Source organism: Choloepus didactylus, chromosome 27, assembly GCF_015220235.1.
Source record: "Choloepus didactylus isolate mChoDid1 chromosome 27, mChoDid1.pri, whole genome shotgun sequence".
Classification (NCBI taxonomy): Eukaryota; Metazoa; Chordata; class Mammalia; order Pilosa; family Megalonychidae; genus Choloepus; species Choloepus didactylus.
The window spans coordinates 22,474,444-22,496,236 of NC_051333.1; the positions used below are offsets into that span (position 1 = coordinate 22,474,444).

Sequence of the window (21,793 nt, forward strand, 5' to 3'; positions counted from 1 at the left end):
ATTAAAATCATTTTCCTAACATCCTTTTTCCTTTTATTAAGGTAGAAAAACTTTTAAGAGCTGTTGCTGATGGAGATCTGGAAATGGTGAGTTTTTAGCAGTGCACTTTAAAAAACTGTGTCTCTTATTTCCGGTTTAGTTGTGCTGTGTGGATCTTTTGTTCCATCTCATAATAAGTGTACAATTAGTGAATATTGGTAATGGCACTGTTGCATTTTCCCCCAAGTAATGAGGCCTGTGGACATAATGCCCTCCAGTGAGCCTGGCGCCTGCCTCTTCTCCGCTCACACCCCAGGAGGGGGCTGAGATGTTGGCAGGAAGAGCAGCCCATGTCTAGGGCTCTGAGTGTAGGCTCAGGGCCTGGCACTAGCCATGGGGCAAGGTGAGAAGCCCAGCTTTGAAGAAGGAAGGGGTGGTGGAGGGAGGAGGCTCTGCTGAGATGGTGGAGGGCTGTGTCTCCTGAGCCAGGGGCCTGAGGGCTGAGGCTTCCAGGCATCACAAGCAGGTGTAGGGGGAAGAGGGCACGGCCCCTGGAGAGGATGTCCTGGCCTGAGGCTGTGGGATAATGAGGTCACCCGACAGCACAGATGGCCTCCCTCAGATCCCCATTGGTAGTCTCCCCTGGCCTGCCTTTGGCTGCCTGTATGGACCACTTTTAAAGAAGGATGCTCACCAAATGAGGAGCTCCAGAATAAATCTCATTATGAGAGAGCTTTACAGTGAAGTGTTTCAAGGATGCTTTTCACTGATGGTTAAGTATGAGTTGGTGGACAGAAATCACTGAATCTGATTATAACAGCCTCTGGGATATTAAGACTCTGAATGTGGTGTTTGGAGTTAGCCTTTGCCCTGGGGCCACTGTTCAACGACCAGAATGGCAGGGGTTCCTCTTGGGGGCAGAGGGTGTTGACAGCTGGCTGATGTCGCTTGTTCCTCTCACGAGATCTGAGGTAGTGGCTGCAGAACCAGCCCCAGAGGACCCAGTGTGCTGGGGGAAGAGAAGGGGGCTTCTTAGGCACCCCAAGAGCCAGAATGGGAGCCAGTTGCTTGGTCTCTGTGGAAAGCATCTGCAGCTGTCCCCATGTCCTGGCATCTCCTCTTCCTGCTGGGGGCAGAGAGGGGGCTGATGCCACTCACACAGGAGGTGGGCAGAGACGGGACAGCCTGGTGCCCCGGGGTGGCCACCCCAACTAATCTCCGCACACGCTCATCACCGCCTCTGAGGCCACGACTCCCCAGCCCTGTTCTCGTCCAGGGGAGCTGCCCTTAGCCTCTCCCAGCTCCTCCTTCAGGGGAGGCCCTGAATCAGGGCCTTTGGTGTTCTCACCCTGAGGAAAGGATTATCAGGGTGGAGGGGTCTTCCTGGAGCCCCTCATCACTCCTGCAGGCTTGTCCCTACTTCATTGCTTAGAACCAGGCCTGAAATGGACTCTCGTTTCCTTTTTTGCAAATTTAATGTTCTAGAAACTAACTAGAACATCTGTATACACAATTACAAGTTCTTTGAAATGCTTCACCTGCGGGCCCTTGCATTCTGGTGGGAAGGACACTGGCAGGGAGGCAGGCAGCCTGCGTTTGTGTTCTTACCACTTTTTTTTTTTTCCCACCAATTTTGGACTTTTTCTGAGCTTCCAGTTTCCAGAGTTTTATTTGGGTCTCATTTCGTGGCCATGGTTGATTACTCGGAATTTAGACACAACCATCACAATTCATGAATGGATGTGAGTGTTGTAAGAGCTTATAGTCTAGGGACCTTTACCATAAGGCTTCCGCTGATAACCTGTGCTCTCAGATTCAATTCTCAGAGTTTGTACATTATAGTTCGTCCATATTAGTGAGGCATTATAATGTTTTCTTTTCATTTCTGGCTTATTTCACTCAACATACTGTCCTCAGATTTCATTCATCTAGTTGCATAGCTCACAACTTTATTTCTTCTTGCAGCTCCTCAGTATTCCGTTATATGCATACACCGTACTTCACCATTCTGTTCATCAGTTGATGTACCCTTAGGCCACCTCCATCCATTGCAAATTGTGAATACTGCTGCCATAAACACCAGTGTGCAATGTCCACTAATGTCCCTGCTTCAGTTCTTCCAAGTATATACCCAATAACGGGGTTGCAGGACCATATGGCAACCCCATGCTTAGCTTCCCGTGGAAACACCACCCTGCCCTCCAGATGAGCTGCACCATTCTACTTCCCCACCAACAGGGAATAGGTCCATATCTCTTCACATTTTCTCCAGCAGTTTTATCCCTTTGTTTATTTTTTTAAAGTTTTATTCACACACCATGCCATCCATCCTAACTAAAAAATCAGTGATTCCCAGTATAATCACATAGTTATGCATTCACATCACAATCTATATGAGGATATTTCCATTTCTTCTGCAAAGAAAGGAAGAGGAGAAAAAAAGAAGAAAAAAAAAGATAGGAAAATAAAAATACAATGAAAAGTTCAGACAACAACATCAGCACCAAGAATCCCATATATCCCCCTCTTGCAGATATTTAGCTTTGGTACTTCTGAGTCGTGTGTCCTTGAGCCAGTTGTTGACCTCTGGCGAGTCAGTTTTTCCTTAGGTAAGCAGGGAGGGGTCTGGAGCTGCCTCCCTGGGGGTTGGTAGCATTCAGTTAGTTATCATGTAGGAGAAGGTCCTCATGCAGTGCTCCGGGACTAGGGTTTTAAGGCAGCATCAGTCTGCCCCCCTCCATTTTTTTCTTTAGGGAAGTTGTGAGTTTATAGAACAGTCATGCATAAAATACAGAATTCCCACACATCACACCACCACACCACCTTGCATTGGTGTGGAACATTTGTTACAACTGATGCTAGCACATTTTTATAATTGTACTAGTATGTATAATCCATGGTTTGAGTTAGGGTTCATGGTTTTTGTAGGGTAGTTCCAAGTTTTTTTTTGTTTATTTTTAAATTTTTTATTGTTACCATATATACAATTTAGCATTTCCCCTTTTAATCATCATCAGGTATATATTTCAGTGCTGTTAATTGCATTCACAGTGATGTGCCACCATCACCACCATCTTACTAGAACATTTCCATCATTCCAAATAGGCTGCCCCTTTTTAAGACAGAAGAAGACAAATGCAGACATGGGAGTTTAATCTCTTATTAACAGGCTTTAGCAAGGCTTGGGCACAGGTGAAACCTGGGCTCTTCATGAGGGAGAAGTCATTTATAAATGATTTTGGTGGTTGAGGAAGTGTAGGCCCTGGTGTGTGTGTGTGTGTGTGTGTGTGTGTGTGTGTGGTGAAACCTGGGCTCTTCATGAGGGAGAAGTCATTTATAAATGATTTTGGTGGTTGAGGAAGTGTAGGCCCTGGTGTGTGTGTGTGTGTGTGTGTGTGAGAGAGAGAGAGAGAGAGAGAGGTACCGTACTTGTAAAGGAGCTGAAGCTGTGCTTTAAGTTCCTATTTCTCACCAGGTGCGTTACCTTTTGGAGTGGACGGAAGAGGACCTGGACGAAGTGGAGGATGCTGTCAGCACAGTGCATCTTGAATTTTGTCACCCCTTGTGCCAGTGCCCGAAATGTGCTCCAGCTCAAAAGGTTTGGCTCTGTTTATGTCGGGGGTAGGGTGTGGGGGGGCAGGGGCAAATTCTTCTTATTCCCCTTAGGGAAGTTTTCTGTGTCTCAGCCACATAATAACTGAGTGACTGGTAGTAGGCATCTTGTGACAGCTCAGGGTGGCAGAGGCTACCTCTAGCGTGCTCCTAGGGACATGCACCAATGGCTGTCTGGGCTTTGCAGTCACCTGGCAGAGCTTATGAATACATGCACTGAGGGTATGCGCTTTTGCTCACGTTGGAGTGCTCCTTTGCTCACATCAGGGTGCTCCCCAGTAGAGGACCTCCCTCCACATACAGAGAGAGATCCCTTCCGCCCTTCGTCCAGTTTCCCCCAGTGGTTTCATCCTGCAGAACTATAGCAAGTATCACAACCAGGATACTGACACTGATACAATCCATAGATCTAACTCAGAGTTCCCCAGTTTTATTTGTACTCATTTGTGTGTATGTGTGTATTTAGTTGTATGCTGTTTTATCATGTGGGGTTTGTGTATCCGTCACCACATTCAAGATACAGAACAGGTCTGTCACCAAAAAAATTAGGAATCACTTATGTTGCTCTTTTATAACCACACCCATCTCTCCCTAACTCTTGGCAGCCACTAACTAATCTGTAATCTGCTTCTGTGATTGTATCATTTCAAAAGTGTTATATAAATGCAACTATACAGTGTATAACCTTTTGAGATTGGCTTTGTTCATTCTACATGATTCCAGGTTGTTGCATTTAATCAGTAATTTCTGTTTATGGCTGAGTAGTATTCCATGGTACAGGCGTACCACAGTTTAACTACTCACCCGTTGAAGGACATGTGGAATTGTTTCTGGTTTGGGAATATTATGAAAAAAGCTGCTATGAATACTTGTGTACTAGGTTTTTGTGAGAACATAAGTGTTCATTTCTCTAGGATGAATGTCCAAGAGTGCAATTACTGTGTCACATGGTGATTGCATGTTTAGTTTTACAAGAAACTTCCAAACTGTTTTCCCTAGGGTCTATACCATTTTACATCCCCACCAGCAGTGCAGGCGCATTGAATTGAATTGCTTTTGCACCTCATTTTGTATTGTGAGGTTTTTTTATTTTAGCCATTCTGATAGATACGTAGAGATATCTCATTTTGATTTGCAATTCCTAATGCCCTATGATATTGAGCATCTTTTCACTGCTTACTTACCATCTGTATATGCTTTTCAGTGAAATATCTGTTCTTTTTCCTATTATCTGATTTGTTTCTTTACTTTTGAGCTTTGAGGGTTCTTTATATAGATACTAGCTCTTTCTTGTTAGATACGTGGTTTGCAAATGTTTCCTTTCAGTCTGTGGCTTGTCTTTCCATCCTTCTCACATGGACTGTCATGGAGCAAAAGTTTTAAATTTTATTGCTTTATGTTTTACAGTTAAGTCTGTGATCCGTTTTGAGTTAATTTTAATACAAAGTGTGAAATTTAGATTGAGGTTCTTTTCTTTTTCTGGTCTGTGAATGTCCATTTTTTCCAGCACCATTTCCTGCAAAGGTCTGCCCCTTCCTCCGCTGAATTGCTTTTGCACCTCTGCAGGAAATGAGTTGACTGTATTTGTGCAGGCCTCCTTCTGTTGCCTTTCATTCATCCTTGTGTCTGCCCCGCCATCAGCCCCACACTGTCTGGGTTGACATAGCTATATATAGTAAGTCTTAATACTGGGTGATCCTTCCTTTTTATTCTTCTTTGCCAAGATCATCTTAGCTATTTTAGGGCCTGTGCCTTTCCAAATAAGTTTTAGAATAAGCTTGTTTTCTTCTATATAAAAATTTGCTGGGATTTTTATAGGAATTGCATTAAACTTAGATCAGTTTGGGGAGAACTGAGATCTTTACTGCATTGAGTTCCAATTCACGTACATGGTATGTCTCTCCATATACTTAGGCCTTTGATTTCTTTCATCAACATTCTGTAGTTTTCAGCATACATCAGATCTTGTATATGTTTTGTTAAGTGTATATCTAAGTATTTTATTTTCTTTAGAGCAGTTGTAAATGGTGCTGTGTTTTAAATCTTGGTTTCTGCATGTTCACTGATAGTATCTAGAAATGTGATGATTTTTGCATGTGAATCTTTTATTATATCACCTTGCTGAACGTCACTTCTCAACAGTTCTCAATTTTTTGTAGATTTTTTAAATTACACACACGTCATCTGCAAATAGGGACATTTTTATTTCTTCCTTCCGATCTGTATGCATTTTCTTTCTTTTTCCTGCCTTACAATGCAGTGACTAGAAAAGCCTGTATTCTGTCACCTAACAGTAGTGAGAGTGGACATCCTTGTTCCCAGTCTTAAGGGGAACCATTCAGTCCTTTCCCACTAGGTTTGATGTTAGCTGTGGGCTTTTTATAAATGCACTTTATCAGCTTGAGGTAATTCCCTCCTGAGTTGCTGAGAACTCTTTTCATGAATGGGTGTTGGGTTTTGTCAAATGCCTTTTCAGTATCAATCGATACAATCATCTGATTTTTCTTCTTTAGCCTTTTGATTGGTGGATTACATTGATTGATTATCAAATGCTGAGTCAGCCTTGTATACCTAGAATAAAGTCCACTCGGTCAGAGTGTGTAAGTCTTTTTGTACATTGTTTTTAAGTTCCTCAGTGATTTCACTGTGGGAAATAGTCATACGAAATTTATGATTGAGGTGGGTGGCCAAGGCAATGGTGTTTTAGGTATTCATTTTTGGTCATAATAGTGTGACTCTGTGGCCCTGGGACTGACAGTCTCATGCAGCAGCTTGGGGGCCTGTGACAGCCGTTCCGTTCGGAGAGGTGCTCCTGGGTGCTCCGAGCACTGCAGGTCGGGAGTCCTCCCCAGGAGACTCGTCCTCGAAGGAGCAAGTGTTTGGCTATGAAATATATATATATATATATCTATAAAATATATAAAATACATATATATTTTATAGATATATATATGTTTATATGTCTATTTATTTTACCAAAATGGCATCATACTATATAGATTGTCAGCCTCTGGTCATTACCTGAAGAAGAATTTTCTGGTGTTCCTTAATGGGGACACAGCATGAAGTTAAACGTGACGTCTTTGGGATGGTTTGTCAGGTTCAGATTCCATCCTCATCACTTGTTAGCTCTGGAACCTTGGGCATATTATTTCTCTGTGCCTCAGTTTCCTAAAAAATGGGGGCTATTTCATGAGGTTGCTTTTAATTATAAAATCCTTAAAAGTGGATTTAGTACATTAGCCATCTAACTGTAGATAAGCATGTCCCATACTAAGAAAATTAATTTAACATTACAAAACACACATAGGGGTTTTATTCTTTGTATTGCAAGATGATACCACCTTGTTTTTAAAAAGCTTCACCGTGGGTTACTCTAATCCAAAGTTATTGAAAATGACTACATTTCGCATTCACATGTAGCTTTTCAGCTGCAAGGGTGATATTTACACTGGGAATGTGCAATTCTTGCTCTGTCCCATTGCTGGTGGATATGTGTTCTCCAAAAATTGCTTTCCCCCGCCCGCTATGAAAAACATAAGAGATTCCAAAGGCAAATGATGTTTCCAGAGAGCGTGCTATGAGGTAACAAAGCCCCCCAAGGCCGCGTCAGTGACTGCGTGGCTAGAGGCGGCTCCTGCATCTCTGTTGTTGTTCTTTTTGTCAATTCCTACTCCCTCTGCTTGTCTACCTCATCATTCACGGGTGTGACAAGAAATTGAGTTACACATTAAAATGTCTGTTGAACTTATTGGATAAATTCTTCTGCTCTCTTAAAACCACCTTTTACTCTTTTTTTAATTTCTTGAAAAGAGAAAACTAAATGCTTCTTGGCCATATATCCCCTGATTAAATTAATAGCTCCCCACCCCCACCCCATTCTCTTCAGGCCCAGTGGTGTGCCTAGAGACTTTTGGGTTTTTTTTTTAATAACTTTATTGAAGTTATTTAAGTTTACACACAGTCAACTATATTCTATTATTTGGTTAGTTTTGACTGATGTGTAAACCTGTGAAACCCCCACCACAATCAAGATAAAAAACATTTTCTTCACCCCAAAAAGTTTCCTTTTGGCCCTCTGCAGCTCGTGCCTCGTCCACACCCTCTCCAGGCAACCACTGATCGGATTTCTGTCATTATAGATTAGTTTACATTTTCTAGAATTTTATGTAAATGGAATAACAAAGTACACACTCTTCTGTGTCTGGCTTTCACTCAGCATAGTTTTTAAGATCTGTGTTTTGCATCAGTAGCTCATTCCTTTTATTGCTGAAGTAGTATCTTTTTGCATGGACATACCATAGTTGGTTTATCCATTTATCTATTGATGGACATTTGAGTAGTTTCCAGTTTTTGGCTTTGTGCATAAAGCTACTGTGAACATCTATGAACATTTGTGTACAAGTCTTTGTGTGAGTGTATGTTTTCTTGGGTAAATACCTAGGCTGTAACTGCTTGGTTATCTGCTAAGTATATGTTTAGCTTTATTAGAAACTGCTAGTTTTCCATAGTGGTTGTACCATTTTATGTCCCCCCTAGCAGAGTATGAGAGTTATAATTGTTCCACATCCTTGTCAGCACTCAGAATTTTGACTTTTTAACTTTAGCCATTCATTCTGGTTAATGTGCAAGTGGTATTTGATTGTCGGTTTTTTCCTGTCTTCTTCGTTTTGTTTTTTGAAGTAAATTTACATACAGTAAAATTCACCTTTTAGGGGAAATGTTAGGTTGTATATATAGTACTAGAATAAAAATTAAAAAAAAAAAAGAAAAAATCCAAGGAACTGCACAACACAGTGAACCCTAAGTTACATGGACTATAGTTAATAGTACAAGTATAAATATGTGCTTTCATCAGTTGTAACAAATGTACCACACCAATGCAAGGTGTTAATAATAGGATGGTATTTGGAAGTCCTGTATTTTACGCATAATTTTTCTGTAAACCCACACTTCTCTTTAAAAAAAAAAATCACCTTTTAATATAACACCCAGTTTTATGAGTTTTGACAAATGCATTGTCATGTAACCACCATCACAATCAAGATAGAAAATATCTCCATCACCCAGAAATTCCCCACCCACCCTTGTACTCATCTCCTTCACCTAACCCCAGCACCTGGCAACCTCTCATCGGTTTCTGTCCCTTTGGTTTTGTCATTCCTGGGTTTGACTTGCATTTCTCTGATAACTGATGATGTTGAGCATCTTTTCATGTGCTTATGGATCATCCACCTGTCCTTCTTTTGTGAAAAGTCTTTTAAATCATTTACTTTTTAAAAAATTGGATTGTCTTATTACTGAGGTTTAAGAATTTCGTTTTTTTTTTTTTTTTTTTTCCATATGTATTCTAAGATACAAGCCATTTGTCAAGATACACGTATTACAAATATTTGATCCCACTTTGTGGCTTCTCTTTTCATTTTATTAACAGTTTTTTTCAAAGAGCAAACATTTTTAATTTATAGAGTACAGTTTAGCAGTTTTTACCTTGATGGTTTGCACTTCCTGTATCTTTTCTGAGAAACCTTTGCTTACCCCAATGTTGCAAAGATTTTCTCCTGTCTTTCTTTCAAAAAGTTTTATAGTTGTAGCTTTTACATTTAGGTCTATGATGCTTTTTGATTAATGTGTTCAGTGTGAGATAAGGGTTGATGTGCCATTTGAAGAATATATAGACGTCCACTGGTTGCAGCACCGTTTGTTGACCAGACTTCCTTGGCATTATAGGGCATCATTTCAGGTGGCTTGCTTTATCAAAAATGGAATACGAAATGTTGAACAATGAAGTCCATCTTTTGCTATATCATACCTTTCTAAAGTTGAAGGGAGCCGTTTGTGGGCGTTCTCATTCTGGATCCCACTGTGATCCCAAGTTCTGCATGGGAGTTTGGGGGTCAGATGACTTCAACAGCCTCAGCCCGATATGCTTAAACCGTGTCCCCATCTGTAACATCTGTTGCCATCTTCTGCACTTACCAGAGGCTGGCAAAGATCCCTGCCAGTGGGCTTGGAGTGAATGTGACCGGCCAGGACGGCTCCTCTCCACTGCATGTAGCTGCCCTGCACGGTCGGGCTGACCTCGTCCGCCTCCTGTTGAAGCACGGCGCCAGCGCAGGGGCCAGAAACACAAACCAAGCCGTCCCGCTCCACCTCGCCTGCCAGAAGGGCCACTTTCAGGTACAGTTTCTGCCTCCTGGGCACAGTGTAGCAGGGTGCTTGATTTTGGTTAAGATCTCACTTGGTGGGAGTGCTGCAGAGCATGTGTGTTTGGTGGCCAGCTTGGAGGACTGGCCTGTTTCCTGCCACAACCCTGATTGATGTGCACTCAGCAGGACCACTCGGCACAGACACAGAACTCAGGGGGACTCCCCAGGGCAGTGCCCCTGCCCCTGCCAGTCTGGGTGGCAGAGGCTGGTGTTCCGGCTCTGACCCAAGCCGGAGCTGTCCCTGGTGTTGGGGTGCTGGTCATTGAGGGCTCCGCCTGCAGTCGCCTCACCACCTTCACATTCCCGCAGTCCTGGCTTGTGCCAACTTAGTGCCGCCCTACAGAAGGGGTCCAAGGGGAACCTATGGAATGATTGACTTTTTTAAAGTCTTGTTTTATTTTTTGAAAATAATCAATTCCTCTCTCTTTTCACACACCCCACCTCCCATTTTCCTCTTTCAATTTTACTGCAAGCTTTTTAAAGATAGGGACCATATTTCAGGTCTTCCATCTCTCCCATAGCACCCAGCAGAGTGCTTCAAGCATCAGTTTCCTAATCTGTGAAACTGGAGTAATAATTTCAACTTTCCAAAGGGTAGGCAGAAAGATCAGGTGGAAAATTGAGTGCCTAGCCCACTGTCCCGCACGAAGTAGGTCCTCAGCAAACATTACCCACCCTCAAGTCAGTCTCTTTTCTCCTGAGGGTCGGGCATGTGTCTCAATAGCCTTTTAAACAAAATGGGTCAAAAAGAATGTTAAGTTAGAGGGTTTTACTCCCTGCACATTTTAATTAAGGTTGCAAAATTTCCTTCTCTGGGCTAGGTGGTGAAGCATCTGTTAGATTCTAATGCGAAACCCAATAAAAAGGATCTGAGTGGGAATACTCCCCTCATTTACACCTGTTCTGCTGGCCATCACGAAGTCGCTGCTCTGCTGCTCCAGGTAAGGGTTCCCCAGAGCATAGGCGCTGCCCAAGTGAAGCCCGGGGCTTTCCATGCCCTGACCCTGGTGTCCCGCTGCTGTGAGCCCTGATGCTGCAGAGGGTAGTAGGCCTCGGCCTTCGCCGCCAGCGGGCCCCCAGCAGTCACTGTTCTCAGGGAGAGGAGCTTTGCCTCCACTCTTCACCCGTGATCCTGCTATAGGGAACTGGGTCTCAGGGCCTGTGCCACCTCCGGGGTGCAGAGAAAGGTCTCAGACCCTGCTCTTGGTGAAGGTTTGGATCTTGCCTCATTTACCATGAATGGGTAAGTGGAATTGTTACCTGAAGTGTAAGTTGAGCGTTCCTGGGTCACTGCTACTCTTTTTCTTCTCTTGATAAAGGTTATACAGCTTAACTGGAGAACACAGAATTTAACGGGGCAGGGAAAAAACCAGCTTGCTGTATTAACCCTCCTACTCAAAGGCATCTCATTTTGGATGAGTTTTTAAAAATGTGTATAGGTTAAATCAGTATTGTTTTCAGTCTTGCTTTTTTCATGTAACATAGAAAAATGTTTATTAAAACCTTGATTTTTAATGGTCACGTAATTATGGATGTACCATAGGTTTGTTTTTTACCATTTCCACTCTGTATGTTTATATAGCTTTTTTTTCTGCTACCATTATAAATGCTGCAATGAACATCGTCGTACACAATTTTACTTTTACCCCCAACATTTCATTTCGAACATTTTCAGACATGCAGGAAAGTTGAAAGAATTTTATACTGAATACCTATCTCCCCACCAGCTAGATTCTGCCATTCAAAAGGATTACTTTTGCTTGTGGTGATTCTTTTTAGCATGGCGCCTCCATTAATGTTTCCAACAATAAGGGCAACACGGCACTGCACGAGGCTGTGATCGAGAAGCACGCCTTCGTGGTAGAGCTGCTTCTGCTTCACGGGGCGTCCGTTCACGTCTTGAACAAGAGGCAACGCAGAGCCATAGACTGTGCAGAGCAGGTGAGTGGAGAGGGCTCCCTTGCAGTGCACTTTGATTCCTTGGGCTTAAACCTGGTCTGGCACAGCAGCAGCCAGAGAGCTGAGTCTCTGTGCGTGGCCGAGTTGGCAGGGTGTGCCAGACGCCTGGTCCTGGGTCCCCTGCAGGTGGCCTGCTCGGGGCACCAGGTCTTGTTCTGTTGGGGCAGCTCTCAAAGGCTGAGTGGAGGCACCTTGGGCTGACACCCCTTACACACCCCAGTCAGGCACTCGAGGGGATGCAGTTCAGTCTCAGGGAAATTAGAAAGTTCAGGCATTGTCTTGGTTGCACCATCCCTCTTGTGTGAATACATCCAATGCCTTGGCAGCACAAGGCAGAGCATTTGTTTAGTTTGTGGATTTAATACTCCTTGAGTTCTGTAAGGAGAATCGTGGTTACTAATTTATCACACTGTAGTGCTGTGGATGTTTGTTGTGGAGAAAGTAGCTCTTTTCTGTTCCCATTTTTATCTAGTTTTCTACTTGGCACAGATAAGGTGGAAATGACACATTTGACATGTTATGGTCACCGTAAATCCAACCTACACATAGGCTTATTATATTAATTTTCAGTGCCATTTCTTAACAGAACAGAAATATTTTAAACGTGCAGTTTAGTACTTTCTCAAATGATGGTGCTGATGAATGACTTTCATTGAGGACTCCCCATGTGCTAGGCCCCCTTGGGTTTTACCTGTGTTAACGCGCCCAGTCCTCATGGTAACCGTACAGTATCAGGCCCTATACTGTCATCCCCTCTGCACAGAGCAGGTAAACGCAGGGCTGTTCTTCACCCCTTGGCTTCATGGGCTCTCCTGCCCAGCCACACCAATATATATTGATTATAGATTGAAATAAGCAATGACCTGCTAAGAAAGAATAAAAAAGTACAGTCATTACCTTTTCCCTTTCAAATTGTAGAATTCGAAAATAATGGAATTACTCCAGGTTGTACCGAGCTGTGTCGCCACGTTAGATGATGTTGGCGAAACAGACCACGTGGAGTACGTTACTGTTAAGATCAGGAAAAAATGTAAGAACTTAATTCTTCCTGTAATTCTCAACTTGGGTTTATTTGGAAATTAATGGGTAGTTGGTTCTAATTGTAAATGTAAAAGGTAATTATAATTGTGATTGGGGGTGGGATACATGCCCATTTACCAGACAAGAGATTAGCTTTTTCTGGTCCTAGTTTTCTCATTGATTGTAATGATGCTTCCTGAGGAAATCAGAAACTCTTAGCAGTTCTTTGAAGGTTCAGGCCTCTACTTACCCACTGAAAAGGGAGGGGAGGGACAGCCTCTGACAGTTTCTTTATGCCTCATGTTTCCAAAACCAGGTATTCTTCTGAGCATTTTTCCTTTTTTTTTTTTTGCTATCTGGAGTAAATGTTGCTTTTAAAGACTTTTAAAATCATATTTGCAAGTTGTAGAGTTTGATGATAATCAGAGGTGCAGTTGCCATCCAGAGGTAGGGACTGAAGTATTTTCTTTTTAAAAATTATTGTAGTTTTGGAGAAGTCCTTGTTCTACTTTTTTTTTTTAAACACTTACAATGTGGGTTTGTGTTACAGTAATGTGAACAAACCCATTCACATATCTGGATAATCCTGTGACAGTCTCATGATTGGTTGTGGCTGGGAAACGTCAATGTATTAAGAATTTATGTATCGGTTTTGTGGAGGTTCACCCAATAATAAGTAGGCATCTGCTAATATATTTCTTTAAGTAAATTCAGTGCTAAATGTTGAAACTAAGAAAATTGAAACTGTATCTCTGCTATAATTTTGTAAATTATTAAATATATCTGAAACATTCAGATGTTCATCTTTTTGTCCACAGGGAACTCAAAAATGTATGATCTACCAGATGAACCTTTTACACGACAGTTTTACTTTGTCCACTCAGTTGATCAGTTTAAGTGAGTATAAAATTCAATTTGATTTCTGTGCTGTTGACCTTACAGTTGACAAATCTGCATGGCCCACCAGAGCATTCTATACCACTATCCCAACTGTTTATTTTGGGTTTCAGGGGAAGGACTTCAAGGGAGTTTATGACAAGAGATAGAAGTGTCCCTAATTTTACTGAAGACTCTTTGCATCAGGTGAGGTACCAAACTTTAGCTTATAATCATATCTTTTATATTTTTATTTTTTTCATTTTATTTAGCTATATTCACATACCATGCAGTCATACAAAACAAAACGTACATTCGATTGTTCACAGTACCATTACATAGTTATGCATTCATCACCAAAATCAATCCCTGACACCTTCATTACTACACACAAATAACAAGAATAATAATTAAAATGAAAAAGAGCTGTTAAAGTAAAAAAGAACACTGGGTGCCTTTGTTTGTTTGTTTGTTTTTTTCCTTTCCCCATTTTTCTACTCATCCATCCATAAACTAGACAAAGGGGAGTGTGGTCCATATGGCTTTCCCAATCCCATTGTCACCCCTCATAAGCTACATTTTCATACAGTCATCTTCAAGATTCATGGGTTCTGGGTTGCAGTTTCATAGTTTCAGGTATTTACTGCTAGCTACTCAAATTCACTAGAACCTGAAAAGGGTTGTCTATATTGTGCGTAAGAGTGCCCACCAGAGTGACCTCTTGGCTCCTTTTGGAATCTCTCTGCCACTGTAGCTTCTTTCAGTGCCTTTCACATCCCCCTTTTGGTTAAGAAGATGTTCCCCATCCCACGATGCCAGGTCTATATTCCTCCCCAGGAATCATATTCCACGTTGCCAGGGAGATTCACTCCCCTGGGTGTCAGATCCCATGTAGTGGGGAGGGCAGTGATTTCACCTGTCAAGTTGGCTTAGCTAGAGAGAGGGCCACATCTGAGCAACAAAGAGGCATTCAGGAGGAGACTCTTGGGCACAATCATAGGCAGGCCTAGCCTCTCTTTGCAGCAGCAGTCTTCCCAAGGGCAAGCCCTGTGGTAGAGGGCTCAGCCCATCAAACCACCAGTCCCCTATGTCTGTGAGCACATCAGCAACCATCCAGGTGGGGAAGCCCAATACCCCTGCATTCTCCACCAGCTCCTCAAGGGGGCTCTGCATAGTTTTTTCATTGTTTTTTTTTTTTAATTAACTTTTTTTTTAATCAACTATATAAAAAAAAATTAAAAAAAAAACATACAATAAAAAAACATTTCCAACAAACCATAACAAGGGAGTAAGAAAAAGACAACTAACCTAAGATAACTACTTTACTTCCAACATGTTCCTACTCTACTCCAAGAAAGTAACCTAATATAGTAACATTTCTGTGAACTTGTTCCTACTATACCCATCAGAAATTAACAGACCATAGTTATTCCTAGGCATTCCCAGAACGTTAAATTTACCCATGATAGCTTATCTGTTCTTATTGGGTTATCATTCCCCCTTTCTTAATTGCTCTCTAGCACTAGTTCCCCTACATTCTACATTATAAACCATTTGTTTTACATTTTTCAATGTTCACGTTAGTGGTAGCATATAATATTTCTCTTTTTGTGCCTGACATTTCGCTCAGCATTATGTCTTCAAGGTTCATCCATGCTGTCATGTTTCACAACACCGTTCCTTCTTACTGCCGCATGGTATTCCATCATGTGTATATACCACATTTTATTTATCCACTCATCTGCTGAAGGACATTTAGGTTATTTCCATCTCTTGGCAATTGTGAATAATGCTGCTGTGAACATTGGCTTGCAGATATCTGTTCGTGTCACTGCTTTCAATCTTCCGAGTATATACCAAGAAGTGCAATTGCTGGATCAAAGGGTAACTCTATATCTAGTTTTCTAAGGAACTGCCAGACTGTCTTCCAAAGTGGCTGAACCATTATACACTCCCACCAACAATGAATAAGAGTTCCAATTTCTCCACATCCTCTCCAGCATTTGTAGTTTCCTATTTATTTAATGGCAGCCATTCTAATTGGTGTGAGATGGTATCTCACTGTGGTCTTAATTTGCATTCCCTAATAACCAGTGAAGCTGAACATTTTTTCTTGTGTTTCTTCGCCATTTGTATATCCTCTTCAGAGAACTCTTTTCCTATCTTTTGCCCATTTTATAATTGGGCTGTCTGTACTATTGTCGTTGAGTTGTAGGATTTCTTTATATATGCAAGATACAGTCTTGTGTCAGATACATGGTTTCCACAAATTTTTTCCCATTGAGTTGGCTGCCTCTTTACCTTTTCGACAAATTCCTTTGAGTTACAGAAACTTCTAAGCTTGAGGAGTTCTCATTTATCTGTTTTTTCTTTTGTTGCTTGTGCTTTGGGTGTAAAGTCGAAGAAGTAGCCACCTAATACAAGGTTTTGAAGATGTTTCCCTACATTATCTTCTAGGAATTTTATGGTGCTGTCTTTTATATTCAGATCTTTGATCCACTTTGAGTTAATTTTTGTGTAGGGTGTGAGGTAGGGGTCCTCTTTCATTCTTTTGGATATGGACATCCAACTCTCCCAGCCCCATTTGATGAAAAGACTGCTATATCCCAGTTCATTGGCTTTGGGGGCCTTATCAAAGATCACTCGGCCATAGATCTGGGGGTCTATCTCCGAATTCTCAATTCGATTCCATTGATCTATATGTCTATCTTTGTGCCAGTACCATGCTGTTTTGACAACTGTGGCTTTATAATAAGCTTCAAAATCAGGGAGTGTAAGTCCTCCCACTTTGTTTTTCTTTTTTAGAGTGTCATTAGCAATTCGAGGCATCTTTCCTTTCCAAATAAATTTGATTACTAGCTTTTCCAAGTCTGCAAAGTAGGTTGTTGGAATTTTGATTCAGATTGCATTGAATCTATAGATGAGTTTGGGTAGAATTGACATCTTAATGACATTTAGCCTTCCTATCCATGAACATGGAATATTTTTCCATCTTTTAAGGTCCCCTTCTATTTCTTTTAGTAGAGTTATGTAGTTTTCTTTGTATAGGTCTTTTACATCTTTGGTTAAGTTTATTCCTAGGTACTTGATTTTTTTAGTTTCTATTGAAAATGGTATCTTTTCTTAAGCATCTCTTCAATTTGTTCATTTCTAGCATATAGAAACATTACTGACTTATGAGCATTAATCTTGTATCCTGCTACTTTGCTAAATTTGTTTATTAGCTCTAGTAGCTGTATCGTCGATTTCTCAGGGTTTTCCAGATTTAAGATCATATCATCTGCAAACAGTGACAGTTTTACTTCTTCCTTTCCAGTTTGGATGCCTTTTATTTCTTTGTCTTGCCGGATTGCCCCGGCTAGTACTTCCAGCACTATGTTGAATAACAGTGGTGACAGTGATCCTTGTCTTGTTCCTGATCTTAGAGGGAAGGCTTTCAGTCTCTCACCATTGTGTACTATGCTGGCTGTGGGTTTTTGATATATGCTCTTTATCATATTGAGGAAGTTTCCTTCAATTCCTACCTTTTGAAGTGTTTGTATCCAAAAGGGATGTTGGATTTTATCAAATGCTTTTTCAACATCTATTGAGATGTTCATTTGATTTTTTCTCTTTTGATTTGTTAATATGTTGTAATACATTGATTGATTTTCTTATGTTGAACCATCCTTGCATGCCTGGGATGAACCCCCCTTTGGTCATGGTGTATAATTTTTTTTAATGTGTCTTTGGATGCAATTTGCAAGTATGTTGTTGAGAATTTTTGCATCTATATTCATTAGGGAGATAGGCCTGTAGTTTTCCTTTTTTGTAGCATCTTTGCCTGCTTTTGGTATTAGATTGATGTTAGCTTCATAAAATGAGTTAGGTAATATTCCATTTTCTTCAATGTTTTCAAAGAGTTGAAGTAAGATTGGTGTCAGTTCTTTTTGGAAAGTTTGGTAGAATTCCCCTGTGAAGCCATCTGGCCCTGGGCATTTATTTGTGGGAAGTTTTTTGATGACTGATTGGATCTCTTTGCTTGTGATTGGTTGGTTGAGGTCTTCTGTTTCTTTTCTGGTCAGACTAGGTTGTTCATAAGTTTCCAGGAAATTATCCATTTCCTATACATTATCCAGTTTGTTGGCATACAGTTGTTCATAGTATCCTTTTATAATTTTTTAAATGTCTTCAGGATCTGCAGTAATGTCACCTTTCTCATTCATTATTTTGTTTCTATGGGTCTTCTCTCTTTTTGATTTTGTCAGACTAACTATGGGCTTGTCAATCTTGTTGATCTTATAGAACCAACTTTTGGTGTTATTTATCTTGTTTTTTTGTTCTCTCTGTCATTTATTTTTGCTTTAATCCTTGTTATTTCTTTTCTTCTACTTGGTTTAGGATTGGTTTGCTGTTCATTTTCTAGCTTCTTCAGGTGATCCATTAGTTCTTTGATTTTGGGTCTTTCTTCTTTTTTAATATATGCATTTAGTGCTATAAATTTCCTCCTCAGTACCGCTTTTGCTGCATCCCATAGGTTTTCGTATGTTATGTTCTCATTTTCATTCATCTCTATATATTTAGCAATTTCTCTTGCTATTTCTTCTTTAACCCACTGATTGTTTAGGAGTGTGTTGTTTAACCTCCAGATATTTGTGAATTTTCTATGTCTCTGATGGTTATTGACTTCTAATTGTATTCCATTGTGGTCAGAGAATGTGCTTTGAATAATTTCAATTTTTTAACATTTATTGAGGCTTGTTTTATGTCCCAGCATATGATCTATTCTGGAGAAAGTTCCGTGAACACTAGAGAACAATGTGTATTCTGGTGATTTGGGATGTAATGTTCTATATATGTCTGTTAAATCCCATTCATTTATCAGATTATTTAGGTTTTCAGTTTTAGTATTGGTCTTCTGCCTGGTTGATCTATCTATAGGAGAGAGTGATGTGTTCAAGTCTCCCACAATTATTGTTGAAACATTGATTGCTTCCTTTAGTTTTTGCAGTGTTTCTCTCATGTATTTTGTGGCACCTTGACTGGGTGCATAAACATTTATGATTGTTATTTCTTCTTGTTGAATTGCCCCTTTTATTAGTATGTAGGGGCCTTCTTTGTCTCCCATAACATCCTTGCATTTAAAGTCTATTTTATCTGAGATTAATATTGCTACTCCTGCTTTCTTTTGGCTGTAGCTTGCATGAAATATTTTTTTCCATCCTTTCACTTTCTTCATGTCTCTGTGTCTAAGATGAGTCTCTTGTATGCAACATATTGATGGTTCATTTTTTTTTGTTCCATTCTGCAAATCTGTATCTTTTAATTGGGTAGTTTAATCTATTTACGTTCAGCGTTATTACTGTGAAGGCATTTCTTCAATCAGCCATCTTATCCTTTGGTTTATGTTTGTCATATATATTTTTTCCCTTCTCTCTATTAATGTCCTTTAACGTACCCATACTGAGTCTCTGTATTACTGAACCTTTCTCCATCTCTCTCTTCCTTTCTTTGTTTCTTTGTCAGTAGGGCTCCCTTTAGTATCTCAAGCAGGGCAGGTCTCTTGTTAGCAAATTCTCTCAGCATTTGTTTGTCTGTGAAAAATTTAAGGTCTCCCTCAAATTTGAAGGAGAGCTTTGCTGGATAAAGAATTCTTGGTTGGCAATTTTTCTCGCTCAGAATTTTAAATATGTAATGCCACTGCCTTCTCTCCTCCATGGTGGCTGCTGAGTAGTCACTAGTCTTATGCTATTTCCTTTGTGGTGAATTGCTTTTCTTTTGCTACTTTCAGAACTTGCTTCTTCTCTTCCATATTTGACAGTGTGATCAGAATACGTCTTGGAGTGGGTTTATTTGGATTCATTCTATTTGGAGTTCGCTGGACCTTTATGATCTGTGTATTTATGGTGTTTAGTAGATTTGGGAAGTTTTCCCCAACATTTTCTTTGAATACTTTTCCTAGACCTTTACCCTTCTCTTCCCCTTCTGGAACACCAATGAGTCTTATATTTGGATGTTTTGTATTATCTATCATATCCTTGAGGTCCGTTTCGATGTTTTTGATTTTTTTCCCTATTCTTTCTTTTGTTCTTTCATTTTCCATTCTGTCATCTTCCAGGTCACTGATTCGTTGTTCAACTTCCTCTAGTCTTGTACTATGAGTATCCAGAATCTTTTTAATTTGGTCAGCAGTTTCTTTTATTTCCATAAGATCGTCTGTTTTTTTATTTACTCTTGCAATTTCTTCCTTATGCTCTTATAGGGTCTTCTTCATGTACTTTATATCCTGTGCCGTGCTCTTCTTCATGTCCTTTATAGCCCGTGCCATGGTCTTGTTGTTCATCTTTAGTTCTTTGATTAATTGCTCCAAGTAGTGTGTCTCCTCTGATCTTTTGATTTGGGTGCTTGCGCTTGGGTTATCCATATCATCTGGTTTTCTCATATGCTTTAAAATTTTCTGTTGTTTTTGGCCTTTTGGCATTTGCTTAACTTGATAGGGTTCTTTTAGGATTTGTAGACTGATTAAAACCCTTATTTCTAATTTGTCAGATCTGCAGCTTCGTGGAGTACACTTTCTCTAAGGAGCAGGTGGCATCTGTGAGCCACCTGTTCCCCTCAAGCCAGTTCTCCCCCACTTTGTCTTTGTGGCGAGTGGGAGTGTGAGTCTTGTGGGGTCCAGTTGGTGTACCAAGCTTGCGTATGTAGTTGGTGTTGCCCACCCTGTATATGAAGTGTGTGTTTGGGCGGTCAGGGAGTGTGGGCGGCTCTAACAATCAAATGTCCCTGGTGTTCCTGGAGTTTTAAAGCTGCTGCAATAGTCTAATCCTTCAGTTCAGTCCTGCCACAGTTTGTCTCTGCCACTGATCCACAAGTCCTTGGTATTGGCGTATGGCCCCTGGGACTTGCGAGTGGGTCCCTCTTCCAGGCTCTGCACCCCCAGGTCCTCTGTTGAGGGATGACTGTGCTGTCACAGGTAAGTTCCGTCCCCCCAGGGTGGTTCTGGCCTGGAGGGCTGTGTAGGGACCTTCCCAGTCTGCTGAAAGGATGGCTGAATGGGGCGTGTTAATTCACACAGCTCCACCTTCCCAACTTTGGGACAACCAGCTGAGGGTGTGGGAAAGGCCAGTGTCCACGCCCGATTTTGTGTTGTGTGCATGTGTTGTTGGAAACACTTCCTGTCACGCTGGGTTGTCTGGGGCAGCTCTGGGCTATGGAGCCAGCGCCTGGCAGGACTGTTACCCCCCACCACCAGGAAGATGGCTGTGAGGGGACGCCCCCCCTTTTCTTGGGAAGTTGTGTTGTTTAGTGAATTTTCTCAGCCACTGGACTTATTGCTTTGTGTCTCAGAGCTCTCTTAGTTCTGCTCGTCTTGACTTGCCCAAATTGCAAGTCTTTGAGGCTTTCTGTATTGGGCTTCTTAAAGTAATTGTTTTAGAAAAAGAGAAAAAGTTGAAGAAAAAAAAAAAAAAAGAAAAGGGAAGGGCCCTCTGTATATATCTAATGGGCTCTTGAAATATTAAGAAACAAGGAGATTAGAGTCATTAAGGAAGGATCCAGGGAACAGAGAAACTGGTTTTTCGGACAAAGAAATTCGCCTTCTGGATTTGCATACGAGCCTGACTTTGCCTGAGCTCTGCCCTTCCCCATTCTATGTTCACCAGGACTCCAAAAAGTCTCCGCTTTTATTTTTGGGTTTTCCTTGCTGTTTTTGCTATCCCTATCTCCTCTCCACTGGGCTGGCTGCTCCCGGATTCTCGGGTGTCTGGTCTCAGTCTATCTGTGCTTGGAGTTTGGATCAGTAGAATGAGTTTCCGATTAAAAGCTGCAACTGCAGTTCTCCCTTCTCCTTCCCAGTGCTGACGGCCCCTCCTCCCACGGGACTGAGCCTGGCAGGGAGGGGCGCGGGTCCCCTGGCCACAAAAACTTACAGATTTCGCTGATCTCAGCTGTTCCACGTTTTCATGAGTGTTGTATGAAGTATGCCCAAAGTCAGATTGCTCTGCAGTGTCCAGTCCATGCAGTTCCTGGCTTTCTACCTACTGCCCTGGACGAGTAACTAAAACCTACAACTCACCACTCCACCATCCTGCCCTGCCTCAATCGTATCTTTTAAAGCTTGACTTTTTCAAAAGTAATCCATGGTAAACACATTTCTCCTT

The 21,793-nt window shown here is 41.3% G+C and overlaps 1 protein-coding gene across 5 annotated transcripts in view; it reads left to right on the plus strand.

The window, feature by feature from the left end:
- Positions 1–21,793, plus strand: part of ANKRD27 (ankyrin repeat domain 27) — a 68,345-nt gene that overhangs the window by 44,096 nt on the left and 2,456 nt on the right. For 4 of the 5 annotated variants that reach the window (XM_037819297.1, XM_037819298.1, XM_037819295.1 and 1 more), the window contains 8 exons: positions 42–86; positions 3,455–3,577; positions 9,574–9,771; positions 10,622–10,741; positions 11,580–11,741; positions 12,678–12,789; positions 13,598–13,676; positions 13,790–13,862. In XM_037819297.1, coding sequence (XP_037675225.1) covers positions 42–86; positions 3,455–3,577; positions 9,574–9,771; positions 10,622–10,741; positions 11,580–11,741; positions 12,678–12,789; positions 13,598–13,676; positions 13,790–13,862 — 912 coding nt within the window. The remainder of the gene's footprint in view (positions 1–41; positions 87–3,454; positions 3,578–9,573; positions 9,772–10,621; positions 10,742–11,579; positions 11,742–12,677; positions 12,790–13,597; positions 13,677–13,789; positions 13,863–21,793) is intronic. The other variant, XM_037819299.1, reaches the window with a different exon arrangement.